Source organism: Seriola aureovittata, chromosome 1, assembly GCF_021018895.1.
Source record: "Seriola aureovittata isolate HTS-2021-v1 ecotype China chromosome 1, ASM2101889v1, whole genome shotgun sequence".
NCBI lineage: Eukaryota > Metazoa > Chordata > Actinopteri > Carangiformes > Carangidae > Seriola > Seriola aureovittata.
Window position 1 is genome coordinate 27142577 of NC_079364.1, and position 22261 is coordinate 27164837.

The 22261-nt window shown below is 39.8% G+C and overlaps 1 protein-coding gene across 3 annotated transcripts in view; it reads right to left on the reverse strand.

Annotated features, from left to right (window-relative positions):
* ntrk3b (neurotrophic tyrosine kinase, receptor, type 3b) overlaps window positions 1-20509 on the reverse strand; it is a 176159-nt gene extending 155650 nt beyond the window's left edge. The window contains exon 1 of one of the 3 annotated variants that reach the window (XM_056371538.1): window positions 17267-20509. In XM_056371538.1, the coding sequence (XP_056227513.1) occupies window positions 17267-17508 (242 nt within the window). In that variant the 5' untranslated portion in view covers window positions 17509-20509. The remainder of the gene's footprint in view (window positions 1-17266) is intronic. The other 2 variants (XM_056371529.1, XM_056371546.1) reach the window with 2 other exon arrangements.
* Between the last annotated feature and the right edge of the window lie 1752 nt (window positions 20510-22261).

The window sequence follows — 22261 nt, forward strand, 5'->3', positions numbered from 1 at the left end:
TAAACAAACTTTAGTGTAAAGGGACACTTGTGAAAATTGTGCATCTTGTAATGAACCAGGAGTGACGCGGGAACGTATGTATTCTGCTCATGTCCACGTTCTTCATCTAAAGTTGAGATCAGTACACGGCCCTGAAAGTGAGTCTGAAGGATGTACCTAATCGTGCCGGCATAAACACTATAATTAGATTTAATAGCATCTGATAAGCATCTCTATTATAAGATTACGTGACAAAGGCACAACCATTATCACAATTATGAAACACAGAAATTACCTAGGTTAAATATGTCTACGTTTAACACTTCTGATGTTTATCTCCACTCACTTAGTGATACGTATATATACGTTCAGTTGTATGTCAGCTTGTTTAACCAAGTTAGATCTAGATAAGATCCACTTAGGGTTTTCCATTTAGACTCTGCTCAACACAGGGACGTCATCACAGTTAAAGTGATAGTTCGGGTTATTTGACGTGGGGTTGTGTGAGGTACTTATCAATAGGTCACTGTGTTACCTGCAGTAGATTCAGATAAGTGCACTGCCAGTTTAGAGAAGCAGTCAGGAGCACCAGCACAGAGGCGGAGCAATGTGCTACTGTGGACAGGGTCAGCAAAAAAAAAAAAAAAAACATCTTTTAGCCACTTAAAAATCTTACGTCAGTTTACGTGAACGCTTTATTTTGAATATTTTAACTGCTTTATCTTACCATCAAACAGGTCCTGTCCTTTGGAACGACAGTCTGTGAACCATTGAGTAAGACAGAGCTAAGTGCAGGTGCAGTTGTGCGTTGGAATACGGTAGTTGAAAAATGTCGTTCCAAACGAAAGGGCTATATGACAGTAAGATAAAATGGAAAAAATATTCAACATATGGGCATATTTTTTATTGGCCACAACATGTTTTTGTGGATGTCCCCGTCCACTGCAGCATATCGCTCTGCTTCTGTGATGGTGCTCCTCCTACAGGCAGCACTCTGATCTAAAGGCAATACCTCACACAACCCCACAACACATAACCCATACTATCACTTCGAGTTGTAACACTGCAACTAATGTCCAACATGCACTTACATTTTAGCATTCAAGCCACTGTCATTATCTTTACTGCGCAGTTAAAATTATTCTTAGAGGTTCTACTAATTTTAACCATTCTTATTTGACTCCAGTGCTCCAATCTTGATTTAACTTCTGGAAATTGAGGGGCTTAAAAGCCACAAACAGTCTCTCAGCTTCCTTATCCAAGCAGTCCCATTACCTGAGCTAAAAAAAACTGTAATTACTAGGTTTGGCTTGGGTTACACTCCACTGCACTCCATCACAGCCTCCTAGTCTGAAACAAGTCTGTCTCTGTCTTCTTCCAGTTTACAGTGAAAATGGACATTTAGAGATCCTTTCACTTGAGTGTTCATGTTTCATTTCTTTATCTAGCAGTTCTTTATCACCCATTTTGTTTTCGCTCTGACCTTTGACCTTTTTGTAACAGGTTGGGTTTGTGATCTAGAAAATAATGCTCGTTGCCCTTGTCATTACCTCAGCATAGAGCACTGGCTCGATGTTTGAGATGGAAAAACATAAACACGACTCTGACTTTGTACCAGAATACTAGAATAAGACATTTCAGAAATATTCCAGATGAATCATATTATTTTTCCATCAAAAGTTTATGTTCAGTGGCTTCTTTTGTCGATGATTGATTCATTACTCTATCAATATGGCCTGGATCCTAGGTCATGAGTAATTCAGGGATACAGGGCTGGTACTATCAGATGTGTAAATTTTCCCACAATGTAAAAACCCTATCTATATTAAACATATCTATACCAGAATTTTTCATAGACGTCAACCACAGATTTCTGAAGAGCGGTTTTGAAGCTCAGAGAGAGCTGCTCTTGATTCTGCCTAACTCCCGGCTAATCAAAAAATGGGCAAAGAGGTTGGGCCGAAATTTCGGCGCATGCCAGTTTGTGGCAAACATACACTCACCCACCTGTCAGTCAAAGCGGCACGCCCTCAATCATGCAGAACTTTAAGCCTTACAGTTGTCATTAGCTATAGAGTTCAAACTGTTTTTGTACCAGCTTGTAAACATGTTTATTTCTGTTGTAAAGTTGGACATTTTAAGATGGAAGTCTATGAGGATTGACTCGCTTTTGGAGCCAACCTCAAGTGGTCATTTGAAGAAGTACAGTTTTTAGCACTTCTGTGTTGGCTTCATTTTTCAGCCCCTGGATGTTCCCGCTTGGTATTTTCAAGTCAGTGTGAGAATCAATGGAACTGTATTTTTTTATACCAGCCCACCACTGTCCTGATGGTAAAACGAGTTGTGAAATTGCATCATTTAAGTAATGCAAGGATGTTTTCAAACACATCAAAATCAGTATACAAGAGTTCTGTGCGATACAGCTTTTTCAGATAGTGGAAAAAATTAAGGGTTTCGTTCTATTTCAACCTCTCCTTCCCTTTCCTCTGAAAGCAGCTCAGTCATCTTGGTGCATTATTCTCAGAGCCCAACAATCACCGCCTTTTTTATTATATTATTATCATACATTATAATTATTATTATTTTCAAAATTAAGGTGAAAATGGAGAACAGAGTTTAGGGGAGGTTTGTATAAGTTCAATTGATCATTGAGCGGAAGGAGGGAAAGATGGTGGTAATGCTGAGAAAGAAGTGTCGGGATGCTTCAACCACACAATAATCTGGCAAGCATCCGAGTTTAAATGTGTGCGTGTGTGCAAGTGTATTAACTCACACATGAATAATGGAGAACACAGCTCCAAAATGATACACAGCAACCTGACATAGGTTCAGAACCACGAGGGCAAACAGATCTGTTTGCTGTGAATACCAGAAATCAGCCATGAGGGAAATCAAAGCAAAAGGTTAAGCTGAATCATGTGTGTGTGTGTGAGACGCTTCTCCACCTGAGTCCTCTTGCTAATTAGAGCTCCTGGTAAATTAGCATTTCCAGGTTGACGAAGGACTCCGACAGGAGGAATTTACACTTGCAGCAAGAGAACGAGGCTCGCAGCTGGATTTAGATTCAGCCAAGGTGATATTTAGCCAGGTGTCAAAATAACAGAGCGCCATTTCTGTTAACAGGGTTGAGAGTGACTGAAGGTGTCCTGTTTCAGGGAACAAAACACACCGAGGTGATGGAGGAGAGGTGCAAGAGACAAAAGAGCACTATCATCTCCTCAAAACAAAGGATCAAAGACTGCTTGTGTTCAAAGGTTTCATTTATTTAAAAATTCACCTCAATGATTAGAGGTGCATCCACACCATATTTGCCACACTAAGCACAGGTAGTAGTTTTAAAGGAGAGTGTGCAAACATAACTAATTCACAGTGTATATAACCACACGTTCTTCAACTAGACAATATTAAATCGATCAATGGACAGCCTCTTAATTTTTTACCTCCTGCTGCTCACCAGCAACATCCTGCAGCTGTAATACAGATTTCATGTCAAAACTTACATGAATAAAAACATCTAATATGTGTTTTTATAATGTTGTCTTTTTGGGTTTAACTTCTAAAAGAACACCCTGGTGTTAAAATAATTCAAGTAAAATGCCCATCAGCAAATGCAACCAAAAGCCAAAAAACATGGTTTCTCCCTTCAAACCAAAGTGTAATACCGTCTTTAGTAGCTACTTTGTTTCGAAATTCATCGCTCAGGGTCTAACAATATAAAATGATCAATCAGTTTTGAAGGAATAATTCAACGAAAAGATAAATGTAGCGTTAGCATAAACAGCTGTTTACTTACCAGTCTAGAAGAAAAGTTGTGAGGTCAGCATCAAACTTCATTCCTTTATTCGCAGGGGGGGATGGGCAGAAAGGAACTTTTGTAGGGAAAAACACTTTCTCAGTTTACTCTCTGACTGTCTACAGTGGTGGAAAGCAACACCAGTATTGTTTTGCTCCTATTTCTATCAGCTCTTATCTTCTTCTGGAGTTAGCACACTAACCAGCTAGCCTCGGCTCAGTCGGATTGTCTGAAGCTCTTGGGAAGACTGGTAAGTAAACAGCTTTTATTGCTAATGTTGACTATGTAGCAATAGCAAAACATACAAATAGTTCTTCTAAAGAAATGAGTTAGAACAGGCTAATTTGTGAGCATTAGAGGTGCTGCTGGATGGATTTCTGGACTTTGGAGTGAACCAGACCATTTCCAGTCTTTACACTAATTGGTAACAGCTTCTTATTTACCTTACAGATGAGAATGGTATTAACCTTCCCATCAAACTTCTTGGCAAGAAAGCCAATAAGTGTATTTACCAACATTTTTAACTCTTCCTTTAATTGAGGTAGACCAAGGGTTAAAACATTTGTGTTTTTTTAAATTATTTATTTAATTATTATTATAATTCAAAAATTCATATATTTTATTCTTTATTCACAGCAAAACACTCTCAAACACTGCATTCACAGACCAGACTCCACTCAGTGCAGGTGTGCAGGAAACCACGGGTATCAGATCTCTTGGAAGTATCTTAACGATCATGGGCACTTATAAATTTCAGGCTGGTACATGTACTGGTTGCAGTCTTAATAATTACCCAAAAAGGTGGACTACAGAATAGATACAGTCGATACTGTCAGTGTTTTGACAGAACAATCCTTTCATTACAAAGCTACAACTCTACATTTCTACCTCTCTGGGCGAATCAATAAACATCAACTTGGTCAGATTTAGCGAGAATGAGCAGAAAGGGAATTCGAAGAAGCTTCTTGTTGAATACCTTTGAAATGTGTCTTGTTTTCTGAAGAGATCTGAAATATAATAACATCTAGTCGTCACATACCACAGTTCTAATACATGTCTACGGTGTCAACCAATTACCTCCGGTGGGAAGGATGGAACCAGGGGGAGCTAGAGCTCAGGGTTGAATATTTGATTTGTTTGCTATTTTTCTTCGAGCTTCCATTTAAAAAGGCTTACTCTCTCTCTCTCTCTCTTTCTCTCTCTCTCTCTCTCTCTCTCTCTCTCTCTCCCTCCCTCTCTGCCTTACACACATACATACTCAGTATTTTGTCAAAGTGATGGTATGATAGCCCACTCCTAATCTGCCCAACCAGACAGGGTAACCTCAGGACATGTCTCATCGGTCTACAAGTACATAAAGCCTTGGCAGTTGGCTGTGACCCCTCTGTGCATGTTTTACAAGTGCTACAGAACATATCATGAGTGATAACTGTAAACATATGGATGGATTACCTATGGGCCTACTGGACATTGGACCACAGGCCCAAGGGGGGGGGGCCTAGAAAGTCAATCAAATAAACATAAAAGAGACACAAAATAACTAAATTGATTAAAAACAACTACAAAAAGAGACAAAATGATCATGTCATGCTCCTATGGTGGAGGGGTGGGGAGCCTTTTACATGTTTGTGCCCAAAGGCCTTTTGTCTCAGAATCCGTACAGTCATATAACGTCTATATATCAGACTGTATTAAGAGTGGAATAATTATTCAGGGAAAATATCTTAAGGCCCCAAAACAATGCATTTTAACAGAGCAGTGATCTGCACAGCACCAAACATTCAGTCACTGACACTCCGACTGTCTCCTCTCTAAAATAACCAGAGGGGAACAAGTTGATCTTTCCAGTAACAATAAACACATTAGTGATGCTTGACAGGTGATGGCTTCCTGTGGAAATAAGAAGCATCTACAGTTCACAGTGTCAAATGCAGACAGCTGCCGCCGCGAGTCACTTCTCTTGACAGACGTGGCAGCCAGTTTCTCCATCAAAGTCCTGTCAAAAGTTGAGATACCAGTTTCCCTCATGGAGGCTAATTTAACCGAAGCACTTAATTAGTTTGACTCCCAAAGGTGCCACCACTCGCAGTAATGTATGCGCCCAAAGTTGTTGTTGTTGTTTAGCCCTGTTGACTCTGTTGACATTGACTCATATAACGTGGGGACCTTGTGTTATTAATAAATTATACACCAAGCCCTGTGCTTCATGAAGTGCATGAAATATGGGATGATGAAATTTGCAGAAATATTCTTTGTCCCGATCACCGCTGAATAAGGTCAAAATGTGTCCGATGTTTGTCTGTTACTGATTTAGCGATGCAAAATTGTGAACTGAAAATATTAAACTGAGCCTTTTTGCATTATAATCAATATTAATTCTTCAAAAGGAATAAAAAAGAAAGCGAAACATATCATGATGGTTCAGTTTGCACCTCATTAAAGACCTTTGTGTGATAATTTGTTCCGGGGTTTCTACTAACTCTTTTCTCTTTTTTAGTTTATGTATTTATTGAATAAGGACGATGCAATTTAACATAGTTCCAATACAGAGCATAAAACTGATGTGTTGCACAGAATGTTTATAGCCATCGTTAATTTGCTCTTGTCCCTAATTGGGCTTTACAATACTTTACTTTAAAATATATGTATTAGAATCATCAACAATCTCAGCTGTTAAATCAATTGTTTCATGTCCCTTAATATTAATCTTGTGAAACGCAAACTTAGCCTAACTATTTTGACAAACATCCTTTGGTTGAAACTTCTGCCAGCCTTCAAAGTCCCTAAAGCATGTTTCCATTCAGCTTCATCTCACTCTCCCAGATTTCTAACCAAAAATTAAAAACAGCAAACAACAAAGTGAAAATTTGCAACCTTTAAATAATTTGTATGTTGCAAATATCAAACGTAAGACATAAGCAAAAAACCATCAATATCACAAGATCAGTCACACAAGAGATAGACAAGTTTTCCATGTCGTCTACAAGGCCGTCAGAAAGAGCTAAAAGCAACAGAACATTTCCCGATGAAAATATAGTTCACAGAGATTCTGCATCACAAGCGTGCTTTTTGTCCTCAACAGCCTGACTGTGAGTTAATTTTACTTTTGACAATCTTAGAACAAAAGGAGTACATTTAAGTCATAAGAATCTCAATTTTTTCTTTGTTTGCTTTAAAGCAAGTGTTTGTAAGTTTTCTCTGCCACCGAAGTGATTATCGTTTGACAAGAGCTTCAGTTTACAAGACAAGAGGTTGTAACACTCCCTCTGAACAGTGGTATCTACACGGCAGATTAGAGGCTACAGTGAGTTGCTAATGGAAAATGACAAGATGGGCCGGGACTAGCTGGTTAGCGTGCTAACTTCAGTAGAAGAAAAGACGTGATAGAGAGGAGTTCATGCTAACCCTGGCTACATAGCGACAGCAAAACTACAAACAGCTACTTTAAAGCAATAGTTCAACAGGAATCCACTGATTTGTTTTCTTGGTAAAAGTAAGATGAGAAGATTGACACCACTCTCATATCTGTTAGCCTAACATGAAGCTACCAGCAGGTGGTTAGCCTAGCTTACCAAGACTTGAAACAAAAAAAGGTTTTAAAAAGTCTGGGAACTAAAGAGTCAAAATTGTAGAAATAGAATATGGGAAATAAAAGCTATAGGTTTTTTTTTTTTTTTACTTTAAGAAGAAAGCACATTAGAGGAGGTAAATATGAGAGAGAAGGTGTGATTCAGCAGAGGGGAAATCAGGCACTTTTGGAGATTTTTAGCCAATGACGGAAGATGGAGAGTGACTGTGATTCTGACTGGGGTAGCAAGGTCATTGCACCAACAGGGAGCCAGTAGGAATGAGAGCTGAGTCCCAGTGGACCGTTTACTATTAATGTGTTCTCATCTGCCTCACAAAGCTCTGTCAGGGTCTTAAAAACCCTCCTGGTGCTCCCCACTCCTGTACGGCCACAGAGAGTCATCGGTTAGCTGAGAATGATTGGTGAGTAACGGCTGAATGGCCTGCCGTGTCCATAATGTTTTGATGTAGTGTAATACGCACCAATAGTCCACAGAACAGAGCAAATACAGATATCAGACCATCAGAGGTAATCAATAAATAGAGGCTGCTATAGCACTCAGGGTTAATATATATTTCTTTCTGCTTTCCGGGAAATATGGAGGTATATTTCTGCTGCGATGCTTCATCCTGTCCTCACCACTGATGATGTTGGTGGTCAAAGCTAAACAGCCAGGAATTTAGAGCCATTTATTCATTATGAGTGTTTACCACCCAAACATCAGTGCACATATTGCCTCGAACAGATCTCACTTGTTTGTACAGATGGAAAACGGATGGATGGACGAGGGCGGGAGAGGGCAGCTCACTGCTCTTATCTGAGTAATGTACTGCTATTCTGCCTCCGAACAAAGAAATGCCAAAAAAACATAGAGCAACTATTTTTCAGTCATGAAAGCGAATGTTTTTTTTTCTAGTTCAGAGCTTAGCAAGTGTCTGTGGCCTTAAAAATAATAAAATGAAAAAAAAAGTAATAGTCCAGTGCTAGGCTGGAACAAACTCAAAATGACCCCAAACAAAAGCCATGTGAGGTCACACTGAGACACGCTGAAGTGAGATTTTAATGCGAGCAGTTACAAACAATGCAGAGCTGCAGATGAATGGAAAAAGCACAGAAATGAACAATGAAGCAGAACTTTGGACTTCATAATAAGAGTTTCCTTTTTCACTAAATAGAACGGAGAACGCAGCTGAATAGCATCCATCATCACAGCGTACCGAGGAGCGAGGAGGAACATGGCTGAAGCTCAGCGAGGACTAAGAGATCTGCATTATTCACACAGCCCTGCCAGTCATAACTGACATGAAGGGCGGTGAGGGTGACTCATCCTACTTGATAATACATGATGATTGATGTTTTTTGAAACACAAAACATCCCACATGAATAATAAGCAGGAGCTTTATTAGGGGCCCCGGAGAGGAAGGAGGAAGGTGGGGTTTTCAGTGACGTCTGGCGGTGGAGTTGACACACGGTGATGGACACTGTGAGGGTCAAACATACATCCTGACCTGGGAAAAGGTTATCGCTGAGGAAATTAACGACTTGTTTGCATGACAAGAGATGGACCAACGGAGAGAAACGAAACGCACGGAGCGAGAGAGAAAGAGATCAAGAGAAAAAAAGAGTTTCCAAGTCACCACCATCACACAAAATGCCTCACACTATGAATCATCCATCAGTATCATGCATAAGAAGGAATTAGCTATAATGCTGCTTTCAGTGTGGCTCCACTAAGCCTGGAGATACCATGTTTAAACATGATTAACTGTAATAAACCCTCAGTAAAGCTCATGCTACCTGATTAGACATAAAAGTGTCTGCCTCGTAGATATCTCACAGCAGCAGGTACTTGATAATTGTTGCTTATTACTGAGCAATCACATGGCACATTATAAATAAAAAATTCAGGCAAAAGGCAATGCATGTAAATAGATGTAAATTGATTGACTATGCACAAGGGAAACATTTCAGTCGGGTCTATTTTATGTGTTTTCATGCCACCATGGAACGAATGGCAGTTTAAATAGGTAGATTCATGATTTTTTTCAGCCCCCTTCAATCTCCCAAATTTGACATGATAAACTGTTGCCCACAGTAGCGACACTGACTCATAATCTGGTGTATAAAAGCAGAAGCTCAACTAAATGTCAACAGAAAGCCCCTGGAATGCTGCTGCAAGGCTTTAAAGGGTTTTTCTAATCCTGGCTGAAACAGCAGAGCCTTCAGTATTTTTCACCCCTCGAGCCTCAATGCATCTTTTGATTGTTAAAGGGTGGTGGTGGTGGGGGTGCTTCATTAGTATGCATCTTTTAAGGCGCAAGGGCTGCCTGCAGATGCGGGAGTTGAGGTGGTGGGGGCGTGGGAGAAGCTGGGTCAGTCACATGGCCGAGACTTCTCACAGCATCCTTGCATGTGGAGGATCTGAACAAAAAAAACCAAAAAAAAACGCCGCTCTCTCCTCCTAATTCTCAGATGGCAGCCGTGACCTACTTTCCACAAAGACAGGCTCATGCAAACTTGATGATATGCTTATAACGGAGGAGCCCGTCGTGCACTGCCTGAGGTGTGCCTCGCAATGCGGAGGCAGCAGGGGGTCTGTATGGTGAGGACCGACTGGCAGGACGAGTGTTAGCAACTCCGTCCTGGGTGGTTAAAAGACATTAGCAGCAATGACACTGACACAGCATGAGACAGGAAGTGACACGGGGAGTTTGAAGGTTGCCAAGATCACCTGAGAACTTTTGGCAAATCATTTCATTGCTAAGTCATTGTATAGCCTAAGACAGGCCATTAATTAATTAATCAATCAGAATAGCTCTTCTAAAACTACACTGTTTCTGTATTAGCCAGTACTGCAGGTATTTTAGTAGCTGTTTAAGCTAATTGTGACACTGTCTGCTGTCGATCTAAGATCCTGCTGCTTCTCACCAAACCAATTTAAAAGTCTAAAACACAGGGCTACTTATCAAACCACTGTCTGTAAAAATATTGAGAGGAATCCGTCAAATAGGGAAAGATGTGTCTTGATGGATTCCATCTTTCATTTCTAATCCAGATTTTGTTGGTTTCTGACTGTTTTATTCAAATGAACGTCATGTACAGTCTCCTGTGGTTAGACATTTTATTTCTGAGAAGTTTGAATCTTTGTTAAATGATAAAAAAAGGGAAGTTGGAGAAATACAAGTAGATTTTAGATTTCATCTTTTTTCTTTGGAATCGGCACCAAAACTCGGGTATTGACATATGAAGGAAATCACGTGTTGATCAGTCCTGTTACTAAATGAACCTGTTTCCAAATATTTTTCCACAGTGCAATAGTGCAGTAGGATTATAACTCAGTGTGATCTTCTTCTTTTTTTTGCTTCATATCTGCTTAGATATAAAGCAGAAATCCAAGGCTAATGTCAGCTAGGTGTAAAGCTCTGAGCTACATTTTTCATGAGCAGTTAACAGGGTGAGTGAGGTTTGGGTATAATTTATTTGTGCCTTCAAATGATACTAACACACCAAAAACTGCAGATCACACAAAGAAACCCCTGAAGGCTTGTAAAAACATCTCACCTGGAGAGAGTAAAAAAATAAAAAATAAAACTAAAAAAACTCAACAAAATGGAAATGACACAGAGAAATATCAAGGTTACAAAGGAAAATAAATCAAGATGACAGAGAGATACGGGTGAGCTGGGCATCAGAAACCCAGACATCAAAACTTCACACAGCAAAGAAGAGAACAAAGACAGAGAAATTGATACAGAGCAGGGGGGGAGGTGGAGGGGAAATAAATAAATATACTGGCAGCAAGGAGGGGGAGGTGGGAGTGTTTCAGTGGGAATGAAGGTGTGTGAGTGCACGTAGATTTGGGGGGGGGGGGAGGGGTACATCCATCTGACATCCCAGATTAGGGGGCAAAACAAAACCCTTTGACTTTGTTCCAGCTCACTGGGCCTGAGAAAATCTGGAAGTTGCCAGTTATTCTCCAGAGAAATCCAGAGATCTCCAAAGATATTAATCAAATCATTACTCCAAGTATCTGAATTTCAGACTGTCTGGCTGCAAGTGTGTTATTACCAATTAAACCGCATTGTATTATAAATATGTCCAAAAATAGTCTATTGATTTTCTGTTCTGTCTCACGTTGAGGAGGTAGAGTATATCACTTTCTTTTTTCCAGTCATGGTATCTCTCTCATCCTTTATGTCTCCGCTAATGCTGCCAAATCCAGCACCTCTACTGAGCAATTTAAGCTTGGATATGATGAATGCTCCTTTAAACAGGGCCCCGAGGCTGAGAAATAAATATATTTAACAGTACATTGAGCAAAAAAAGATATTTTACACAATCGGATCAGTGCATTTTACATTAATTAGTCCAATCCTTTGCTTTTATTTGAACATATATTGCTGCCTCCAGGTGTCAAAGGGCCACTCCACTGATTTTACCCATCACGAGGAGAACGACTCAGCATGTGGAAGTCGAGACAAATTTGGGACAGTTGTATAATGTCTTCCAGAGTTGACAGAGTATAATGTCAGACAGAGCTCTCAAAAGTCTTAGATTAAGTCTTAAAGCGAGTGTTACAAAGACAAGGACATTTAGCAGTCAAGAAGGGTCCCACAAGAAATGCTTCATTAGGGTTGCATTAGCAGAATTGTGGGTGCCAGCTTTTTTGGAGCTTGACCAGCACAAGGGACCTAAAATTTAGGAGATCTCAGCCTGCACTGCTTAATTTCACCCATTTGTTTTCTAAATGTGTCTCTTGCAAGTTCCTCACCTTTATGGAAATGCAGCACTAAATTGCCGGAGTGGCCCCTTTAAATACGTCCAAACGTGCACAAGATCGTTTCCATTGTGGGTTCAACTAGTACTCCAGCACTTTAGCAAAGACTCTCACTTGAACAGGAAATACTCCACTTCTGTTTCAGTGAAATTCTATAAAAGTTCACTCGTCTATTCCCATGCAGGAGCCTTATGCAAGAATTATATAGCAGATATTTGGAGCTGAAGTTGCTACTGGCCACAGTCACACACACATACAGTATGTGGGCTGCACAGGAGTTTAAAGAGGGAGAGAAAACACTGACTTTATGTAACGCAGCAATGCTCGGTGTCTGAACTGGGGGACACTTACAGCCCACACAAGTCACCTAAGCTGACCTTGGAAACATTCCTGTGTGAAACAGGCTTCAGCATCAGAAAGCTGGCAGGTTTCATATAAAAATTTCTAGTTGAAGGTGTCCAAAGATCGATAGATTCAAGCAGAGCTGTGCTGTTTAAAAATTTAAAAAAAAAGAAAAAGGAGAGGAAAAAAAAACACTTTTTTAAGGAATCATATTGACCCAAAGTTTTTAGGTAATTGTTGAATGTGATGGCAGGTGAAGTACACAATACAGCATATTATGCAATCGATGGATGGTTGTGACAGCTTTCGTTTTGCTCTTTTTCTCTCCTGCTAGATCCTGTTTTCTTTCCTTTTCCACACCTAGATCAGAGATCACGTGTGTTACAGGACACTACTAATTTTTTCTTTAAAAACGGTCTTTGATTCAGTGTTACCGCAATAAAACCTCAACCTGTTTTGGCTTCATTCCAGTGTGTTTGACTTCTAACATTTGAAAGTGACATTTCCTGTAAGTAAAACATTAATCAGGATGAATGTGACATTATTGTGCATTTTGAGGGAAAGCTTAAGTCCTTGGAAATGAGAAAATAAAAGACTTTTATTGATTGGATCATCGAGATTTTAAAGATATTACACGATAAACCTCAAGCCATATTTAGGCAAAGTAGATAAAGAGTGTGGAACTCTGTTTGTTTGCAGATAAACAGATGGTAATTTTACAAGTCCTCATTAATCTCTTTGATTGAAGAAAGGGTTGACATTAAAGACGCCAAAATGGCACAACTTTTGGAAGAGCATGCTCATTTCAAATGACAACGGAGGACTTCTACATATACTTTTAAAAAGAACAGTCTGGCCTAATGACTCACCATAGTGAGAACAAACACCATACATGATGAGATAAAAAAAGATGGATGGATGGATGGATGAACAGAGCCTGTCAACGCCCCCAAATCTTTAAACGTCCTCATGTCTGCGTGTTTGAGACTCATCTGAGAACGGTGTTGAGACGTGGAGATTTCAGGGAGCCTCTGGTGCTATAACTAAATCATGGATTTAATCTTTTAAGCCCCCTTCTACTAAAAATGTGTTTCTTTTTTTTTGTCGTTTGTATGTTTTTTATTAATGGTGCAGAATGACATACATGCAGAGATTGAAACTAGAAGGATGTTTTACATTCATCTGCTGAAGGGGGAAAGTTTCTCTGTTCTCATCTTAAATCTGAGTTTCACATATGTTTGAACAATCATCATTCTGTGACATCACAACTGGACAGCCAATCATTGTCCAGCAAGCATTTTACAGAGGTGTGATGTGGAAAAATAGAAACTGTAGAGACATCTATAGTTAAACTTTTGAAACCAAAAATATTTACATGTTCATAGAATCCGGATTTTTAAATGAGGTAGGAGTAGATGTACAAGGTCACTGAACTTTTTGTTTTTAGGAATAAACCGTGATATAAAGCAGAGTATTTTAATGTCTTCAAACACATCCAGAGGGGAGCTTTAAATAGAACTGACAAACGATAAATCCCTGTGAGATTATGATAGGCATTACACTACAGTGAATACCGTACGGTGCCATTAAATGTCATAATGTCCTCACTATAAAAGTGGTGCAGTTTTCCTGGGAAATTGAGGGACTTAACCTCATTTTTTTGGTGGAAGAGCAAATTGCATAATGTTATATTTCCAAGAAAATCTCCATATTATGTGGAGAAGTACAGGAAACCCTGTAAAAATAGAAAAATTCTACTTGCTGATGCTGATGTTTCTGAAAGATTCAGAACGTAAGGGGCTCCATAGTTTCCATTTTTGATATGTTGATGAAATGTTTGTGAGCTCAGGCCAGTCCCTGTAGGATTATTGTAGGAAATTTAAATCATACTACCATTTTATTGTAATGTTACCATTGGAATTAAAGCAAAGTTATAGACTTATTGCTACCACAGATTCAGCAATGCAGCTTTTGCACTTTGACTTTGTCTAACTCTCACAAATTGATTTAATAGTTGAGTGCTCTGCAGCAGTTTCAGCAGTGAACGCATGGATGCTGGTGAATACATATACAATTAGATAAGAGTGAAATGGGGGGATGAAGGAATGAAGCAGAGGAGATGAAGGGTTTTTTTCTGGTTTTTCTCTAAATACATTTTGCAGGCACTTAGCAACCGACGCCACAGTGATGACTGTACAGATTGGTCTGATACTTCAGCCTCTCCTCGTAAAACCAGCCTCTCGACAGCACAAAAAAAAAAAAAAAAGGAAAAGAAGAGAAAAACAAAATGAGGCCAAACGTCATGCCAATGCCAGAGGTGGAAGCACTGATTGGATTCTGCAAACAAACGTGCACCTGCGGTCAGAGCGCATTCACATAGACATGTCAAATGCTTCAGCTGCTCTCAGAAAACAGTCCTTTCTTCAAGTATCACAGCAAGGCCTTATCTTATCCACTTCAAACACTGATGCTGCTTGTGATGAATCTCTAATGTGAGAGAAATGGAAAACTATTATCTGGACTTGGCAGGTTTCTTTGGCTGCCCAATCCTCCCACACTTCCTGCTTGGAGCCCACGATCTACTTTCTATCTTCGTAAATTTTCCCCATCTCTCCGTTTCCCTCGTGATGAATGAAATGGACTTCTTGTTAGCGAAATTCATTCATCTAACACCTCACAAAGAGATGCAGGAACAAGGACAATTTGTACTGTATGGCTCAATCACTGACTGCTCTGTATTGCTGGTTATTATTTTTAAAGAGCTTGTTTTCTGGCCAGATAATAAATTAGCATCAAGCAATTAACCTCTGTTGTTATTAGACTTGTTTATTATGTCTCAGTTAGCACGACACATATTTATAGATATATGCTGTAAACGTTTGTGTGCCATTGTTTTAAGCCAGATAATTATTAATGCAGCATATTTATACTTAATCACTATATACTGATGTGAACATATAGTTTCAGATTTTACGCAATCTCTTCCATCGACTCTCTCAGTGTGGTTTGAATTCCCATCAGATATGGAAGCTGATGAGACTTTGGGCGGCACGGCCTCTGATGAGCTGTCACTGAGCGGCGGCGCTGGGTGGAGGTTGCCGTCCATGCTGAGCGCCGAGAAAACAAGCAGCCTGCTGCATGGCCAGGGACCATGAAATGCACAATTAGTCCTGGGTCAATTGCATTAGGGTTTCTCAAAGGCAAAAAGGCAATTAACACGGGACTCTGCGCTCATTATAAACTGAATTTTGGCATTTTAAAGTGAAAATACACGAGCTAGACAATCCCACTGTTGATCCCAGTGGATAAGAGAATAGATAAATGAGTGTAAAGTGAACAGAGCAGGTTTTACAAAGAGGAAATCCTTATCTCAGGGTCACTCTCGGGTCATACTAATCACTAATAGCGTGCTTTGACCTCTCACCCTTCATATCTTTATTATTCTTTGCTTTTAATGTTGCTGAGCTTTAAAAAATGACTTATACTGAGCATGATTTGACTAAAAAAAAGTCTCTCTGATAAAACAGTCACGTAAATGACTCCAGTGTTGTAAAGAGCACTTGATTCCCGGTGCATAGAGGGTACCAGGCTACCCTCTAGTGGCACAGCTAAGCGATGGACCGTGTCACAAAATAAGTTGTTGTCTCCCTCAAACGGATAAAGGGTAAACGGTCTACCAAAAACTGATGGGAGGAAAAGTCCTTTGTGGCGTGAAGGCGACGCGGGGGAAGCCGTGCGGGGAATTCCAGTGCGTGAACGGGGGGGGGGGGGGGTGTTTACTTTATATGCAAATCACCCCCATCGACACCAGAGGTCTTATTTTAAAGCCCGGGCTCCGCTTTTCTTTTTTCTTTTTTTTTTTTTACTGACTTTTCAAGAAAGGAAGCTTTGATGTTGGCAGGAAGGATCGATGCCAGAGCGAGAGAGAGAGAGAGAGAGAGAGAGAGAGGGAGGGTTGAGAGAGGATGCAGAATGAAAATGTACTTCTGGGGGTGTGTGGGTGAGTGGTGGGGGTGGGGGGTTCTGCCGTCATCATTGCTCCACTGTTTTAAGCAAACACTTCATGGATCCCGTGAAACAGAAGCATCCTGGTTTTATCTCTGAAGCGAGGGGTGGGGGGTGGAGAGAGAGAGAGAGAGAGAGAGAGAGAGAGAAAAAAAAGCCACAAGTGACGTTTCCAGCACCCTAGTCTAGACCCTCCGCATCATCTGCACATAATAAAGTTTGTCGGGTCGCATCGGCCTCGGAGGACTCAGGCTCAAATGTAACTGGTTGACCTTACTGCACCATTTCTTTCTCTTTCATTTAGCACAATCTGTCGGAGCAGTTGCTGTACACGAGGACGGGAATCAAGTGAATGGGTGATCTGAGGTTCTCCGCAACGTCCTTCTGTCATTTGGCCATGTAGGCCTGCGGTGCCGCTGCGGAGGAGCAACTTTATGGGGACACACACACGCACGCGCGCACACACACAGAAGAAGAAGAAGAAAGAAAAAAAAAAAAAAAAAACCTCTACCAATTTTCAAGCTCAATGACGAGGTTGTGAAGGATTTGTCTTATTGTGCCAGAATAAGCGCATTTCCCCTCCACACAAAACCGATGGTTACAGATGGGTTGATCATAAAAGGCCAATGAACACTGACTGAGAGAAGTGCAAAAAGTCTGAGGATAAAAAGAAATGATCAGCCAACAAGTCAGATCAGTGCAAAAGAAAAAGCAACAGACACTCTAGGAGCACAGACGCCTCGCCGAGGATGCGATCAATTAATGATTGAAAAACGCACGGAATAATCCGCATCTACTTACATAGAGGTGATGTTTTTGAATAAGTCTGCTATGTCAACACTGGTCCCATTGTTCCCAGTATCTTGCGTGGCGAGTAAAGGGAAAAACCTGCCGCTGTCGGACTTATTGCAATAGATCTCTGTTTGAGAGCAGCTGCAGGTCGGCGGGCAGTCCAGCATGGAGCTCAAATAGTCCTGGAAAATACTCATCAGAAACAAAACCCTCCACCAGCAAATCCGGATCGAATGAAACCATAGATCCATGTCTCCGGGTAAATCGGGGGGGAGAAGAGGTCCCGATGTCCTCTGTGTTAGAACAGAACAGGAGAGAGGAGAGGAGGAGAGTAGGAGGAAGGAAGGAAGGAGGAGGATGGTGGTGCGTCTGTACAGAGGATGCTCTATGTGAGCGTTTCTGCCGTGGATGGATGCTGTGGTGTCCTTGCGCGTCAGAGATTGCGTGAAAAGGAGGAAAGAAGAAAGAAAAAGGCGCAACAAAAAAGAAAAAAAAAAACGTAAATCAAAAATAAGAAAGCGAAATAATGCGAGGCTCCGGTCGTCTTTTCAGCTGAAGATACATGGTGTTTCCCCTGAATACCGTGCTGCTATGTCGTCGTCTCTTTCCAAGCAGGACCAGGACGACTGGTTGGAGAGCAGAGAGACAAAATGAGAAGTTGGAGCATCAAGTCCCTCCTACCGGCTACAGTCATACTGACACCTGCAGAAACTGCATGCAATCAACAGTGGCAACAACCACACTTATCATACAAGGGTTTCTGCACTATACAGCACAACGACTGTATTATAAGGTCAAAATAAAAAGGAAAACATGAAATATCAATATAGAATAATAGGATCATTCAAATGTATTATTATGCTATTCAAAACCAGGATAACCATATATTTGAAAAATAAATATATTTTATCATTGGAAATAAACAGAAATCATCTACAAGGATGTTGATTCAGCATCACTGAGTCCTTACAGAGGGAAATAAAAACATACAGTAAGTTTGTTACAAATACATGTTTGCATTAGTTTTCACGCCTCTTAGGTCAAAGCTGGTGCAGCCAGTTGGTTTTAGAAGTCGCATAAATAGTTCAATGGAGATCACCAGTAGCCTATGTAGAACAGAGATTTCACCTGACTGCAGTGATACATGTAATTTGGAAGGTCCAACTATTAGTGAGTCAGTATCTCCACCATGAAGACAAAACAGCTCTCCACAAAAAGGTGACTGCAAGAACATTTCTAATGTGCTGGCGAAAACCCAACCGTGTTTTTGTATCTAATGAACGCAGATCACTCTGAGATCTGTTTTCACTTTTACATGAAAGAGTCTGAGTCAAAGAAGCCACAATAAAACTACTTTGATTCAATATTGTAAATCAGTAAAATATGAAAACTTCAAAGGGTGGTAACACTGCATTTCATAGGCTCTATAAGTGTAAGACCCTGCAGTACATATAAAGGTCCTATAGCAGTGGACCATTTCCAACTCATGGCCCACTTGAAAATCTCTAAAACGTTGGCAGCCCACATCTGACCCTGTAACAATACAGGGCCGAATAAATGCCTTCTCAGAGCACTTTTTATTTGAATGATAATGACCGAACATTCAGGACTGAACTGAAAGCAGGAGAAACATGCAGGAAGCTCAATTTTTTCACCATCTGTCTCTTGACTCTTGACTTTTAATTCTTCCTGCTGCTATCCATTTTGATACTCCAGTTTTTGGCACGGATGTGATCATGGATATCTGACTGAGATATAAACAAGTAGCCTACAGGATGTGGTTACTATCATTGATTTATCACAGTGATAGGCTTTAATACAAGAAAAAAAATGAAAGAAGAAAGAAAGAAGAAAGAACATTATTTCTATTTTAATTATATATACAAACAATTAAATTTAATTTGTTTTCCTACTTGCAATACCTTCACAGTTCCCACAGGTTGGGAACCACTGATCTTTAGTTTTGACAGTATTATAAAAAATTATATAGGAATTTAATGTAGAGTGTTAAATATGAATTTTATTGCTGTGATTTTACTCACTGATTTCATCGATTCTTATTTTACATAATCTGGGACTATAAACTTCTACGTCAGAACCATCCTCTACACTCGCTGGTTAAGATGTGAAGTCAAAAATCACATGCTGTAACAGTCTGGCCATGTTGACATCTCAAGTGGCAAAATTAACATGTCTGTTTCCCAAATTTGGGAATGAAAAGTAATCCTGGGCTGATTAGAGACTGGATTAAGTCTAGAGACGATACAACATCTGTTTGGTTGTGTCTTGATTTGATTCTATAAAGTTCTGACAGTGAGGAAGCTTTCATTTCAGTGGGAGGCTGCACGAAAATAATTTAATGTTCAAATGTAATTATCAAGGTAGTTTTGAGACTAGATGGCATCAAATTAAATTGATGCTGCTCTGCATTGTTTATCTGAGAGCCCCAGCAAAGCACCACTGTGGAAAATTGTGCTGATGCTTCTTTATGCTGATGCAGTTTGTTTAACACAACTTATTTTAATTTTAACAACACCCCCTCCATTAAAATAATGTACAATATTTACATCAATTTACTGGTCATTTACTGATGGTGTTTGCCTCTATGCACAATAATCAGACTAATTCTGCACTTGCTGTTTTAATCTTACAAAACTCTAAGTTAGTATATTGGAAAACATTATCCCACTGTTTATTTCCTCTTCGTATTGACTGTGAGAAACTATAATTTTAATGACAAATTTTCTTAACTGAAACTAGGGCATTATACTATTTCCCCAAGCATGTTCATTCAACTTCTAAATAGAAATAAAGCTAATGAAATCTGAAAGCCAAATATGAATCACCTGAAGAGCAACTCAGTGGAGTGGATACCTGAGTTTTCAGGATATACCACTTCAACATGCTGCATGTTTCCACTAAAGGTTCTTTTTTTTGTTCCTTGTATAACAGCTGTTTTTTCAAGCTCTTCTCATACCTGACTGATTTGCCAAATCAATGTTTTTGTCCCAATGTGTGTAAGGGTGTCATGATACACTGGTACTGACGATTACTGTGATCTTTAAAAAAAATGAAATATTGATATTGTGTTAATAATACACATATGATAATATCATGATGGCAGATGTTGGGCCTTGTGGATCTTTTGTTTATTAGTTCATCTCGTTGCGTTTTCACTCTACATTAACTGTTCCCTTTTACAGTTGTGGTTACAGATTCTTGCTCCACCTCCCTACACTAATATTTCAGTCTAATTCTTTTTTTCAAAAAAGAGACAAAACACACAATAAACAATTGTAAGGAGGAATTTGACTGATAGCAGTATTTATTTATTCATTTTTTCAAATTCACTAGATATTACACAGTAACCGTGCAGTGGAAATCTGATATCAGTCCGAGTAATGGGTACAGAGAGATAAATACAGTCTGAGCCACGATGAAAACATAATCAGAAAAGGAAGGTTTCTGTTGTAATAGCAGCATAGTTTATACTGTAATTATATTTATTCATACTATAGATGGTAAAATCAAACGGCAAAATATATATTTATACACACGTGTGTGTTGCAATTTTGTTAAAATGATTTCACAGTGCTAAATCGTTGGCTTATTTTATATTACTATTTTGTATTTATTTCATTGCTTTCATTACATTTAAATATTGTAATTGATCACTCCAATATTTAAATAATGATTATTAATGATAATCATTATGAAATAATTCTGTCACATTTAATCTACTGTAAATCTCGTCTGAAAGTCCCATATGAAGTATCTGTCTTTTTGGACAGAGGGCTGGTAACAACCACTTGTCAACCTTCTGACCTGAAGTTTCTTTTTTTCTTTTTTTTTTCTTAAATCAAACAGATATGAAAGTCTCTGATCCTATGAGCCTATGAAAGTGTCATCCAGAGTTCTATCAAAATGCGATTGGTTCCTCAGATGCCACGCAGTCCCTTGATCCCATCCTGGAGTTCTATTTGTCTTTGTCTTTGAAATATTTCCATTAATGAAGTTTGAAAAACCCATGAAAGACCTTATCGAGCACATGACAGTTCCAACTCCAATCAAATGAGAGCGGAGCGGCGCCATCACTCTCTTGTTCCATTTAACTTCTAGGAGCCATCGCTGGGTTTCAAAATGTCCCAGGCTATCGGACAATCTCCCACACTATCTGCACTTCTCCCGTCAAACAGGCTGCTGTCACCCATCAGTACACCTGTCTGTGGGAAGGCCAACCTGAAGCCAGACCAGCTGCAGCCTGACACCAAGCCTCCATCTAACTCCTTCCAGCTCAATCAGTTATCATCCTTCGTTGATCGTCAACCGTGAACCCTATCTTATTTAAAATGTCTGTTTGCTGTGACATCCAGCTCCCTTCACTTCTTCAGCAGCTTAGCTGGTCTGCTAGAATCAATCAGGAACACCCAATAAAACTGTACAGCCTTCAAAGGGGCTAGCTGAAGATGAAGAGCTGCATGAGCAGAGCATGAAGTTGTTGAGGACTAATTAAGAGGAGGGAGTGTTCTGCCATCTCTCCAAACTGAGCAACTTAAAAGACGACACACTCTCAGATCTCTTGCACCCCAAAGAAAGAAGCGATAGGCAAGTCCGCGCTACAGAACCAGAGCAAAGTAGCACCACTGTTTAACAGAACATTCAGCTTCTGCAGACACAAGTTTGTTTATGCACATAGTTTATGTTCAAAGACCTCACGTACCATAATTCAACAGAGAATCAACAGAACAACATGTGGGAAATCAATAATCGAAACCTGTATATCTTAAGATTCATTTAATACTTGTCCAAAAAAACATGTTCTACTGCCCTCTCTGGATGAAAGATTCAGGCGTGTTGCACCTCCACCCTGGTCTCACTACATGGTATATGAAGAATGTGGCATTTTGTGAGGTATCACTGAACATTTTTTGCTTTTCACGTCCTTTCTCTACAGCACAGGGAGAGCCATTGTGATAGTTTCCTACCCCTAAACAAAGCGGTGTA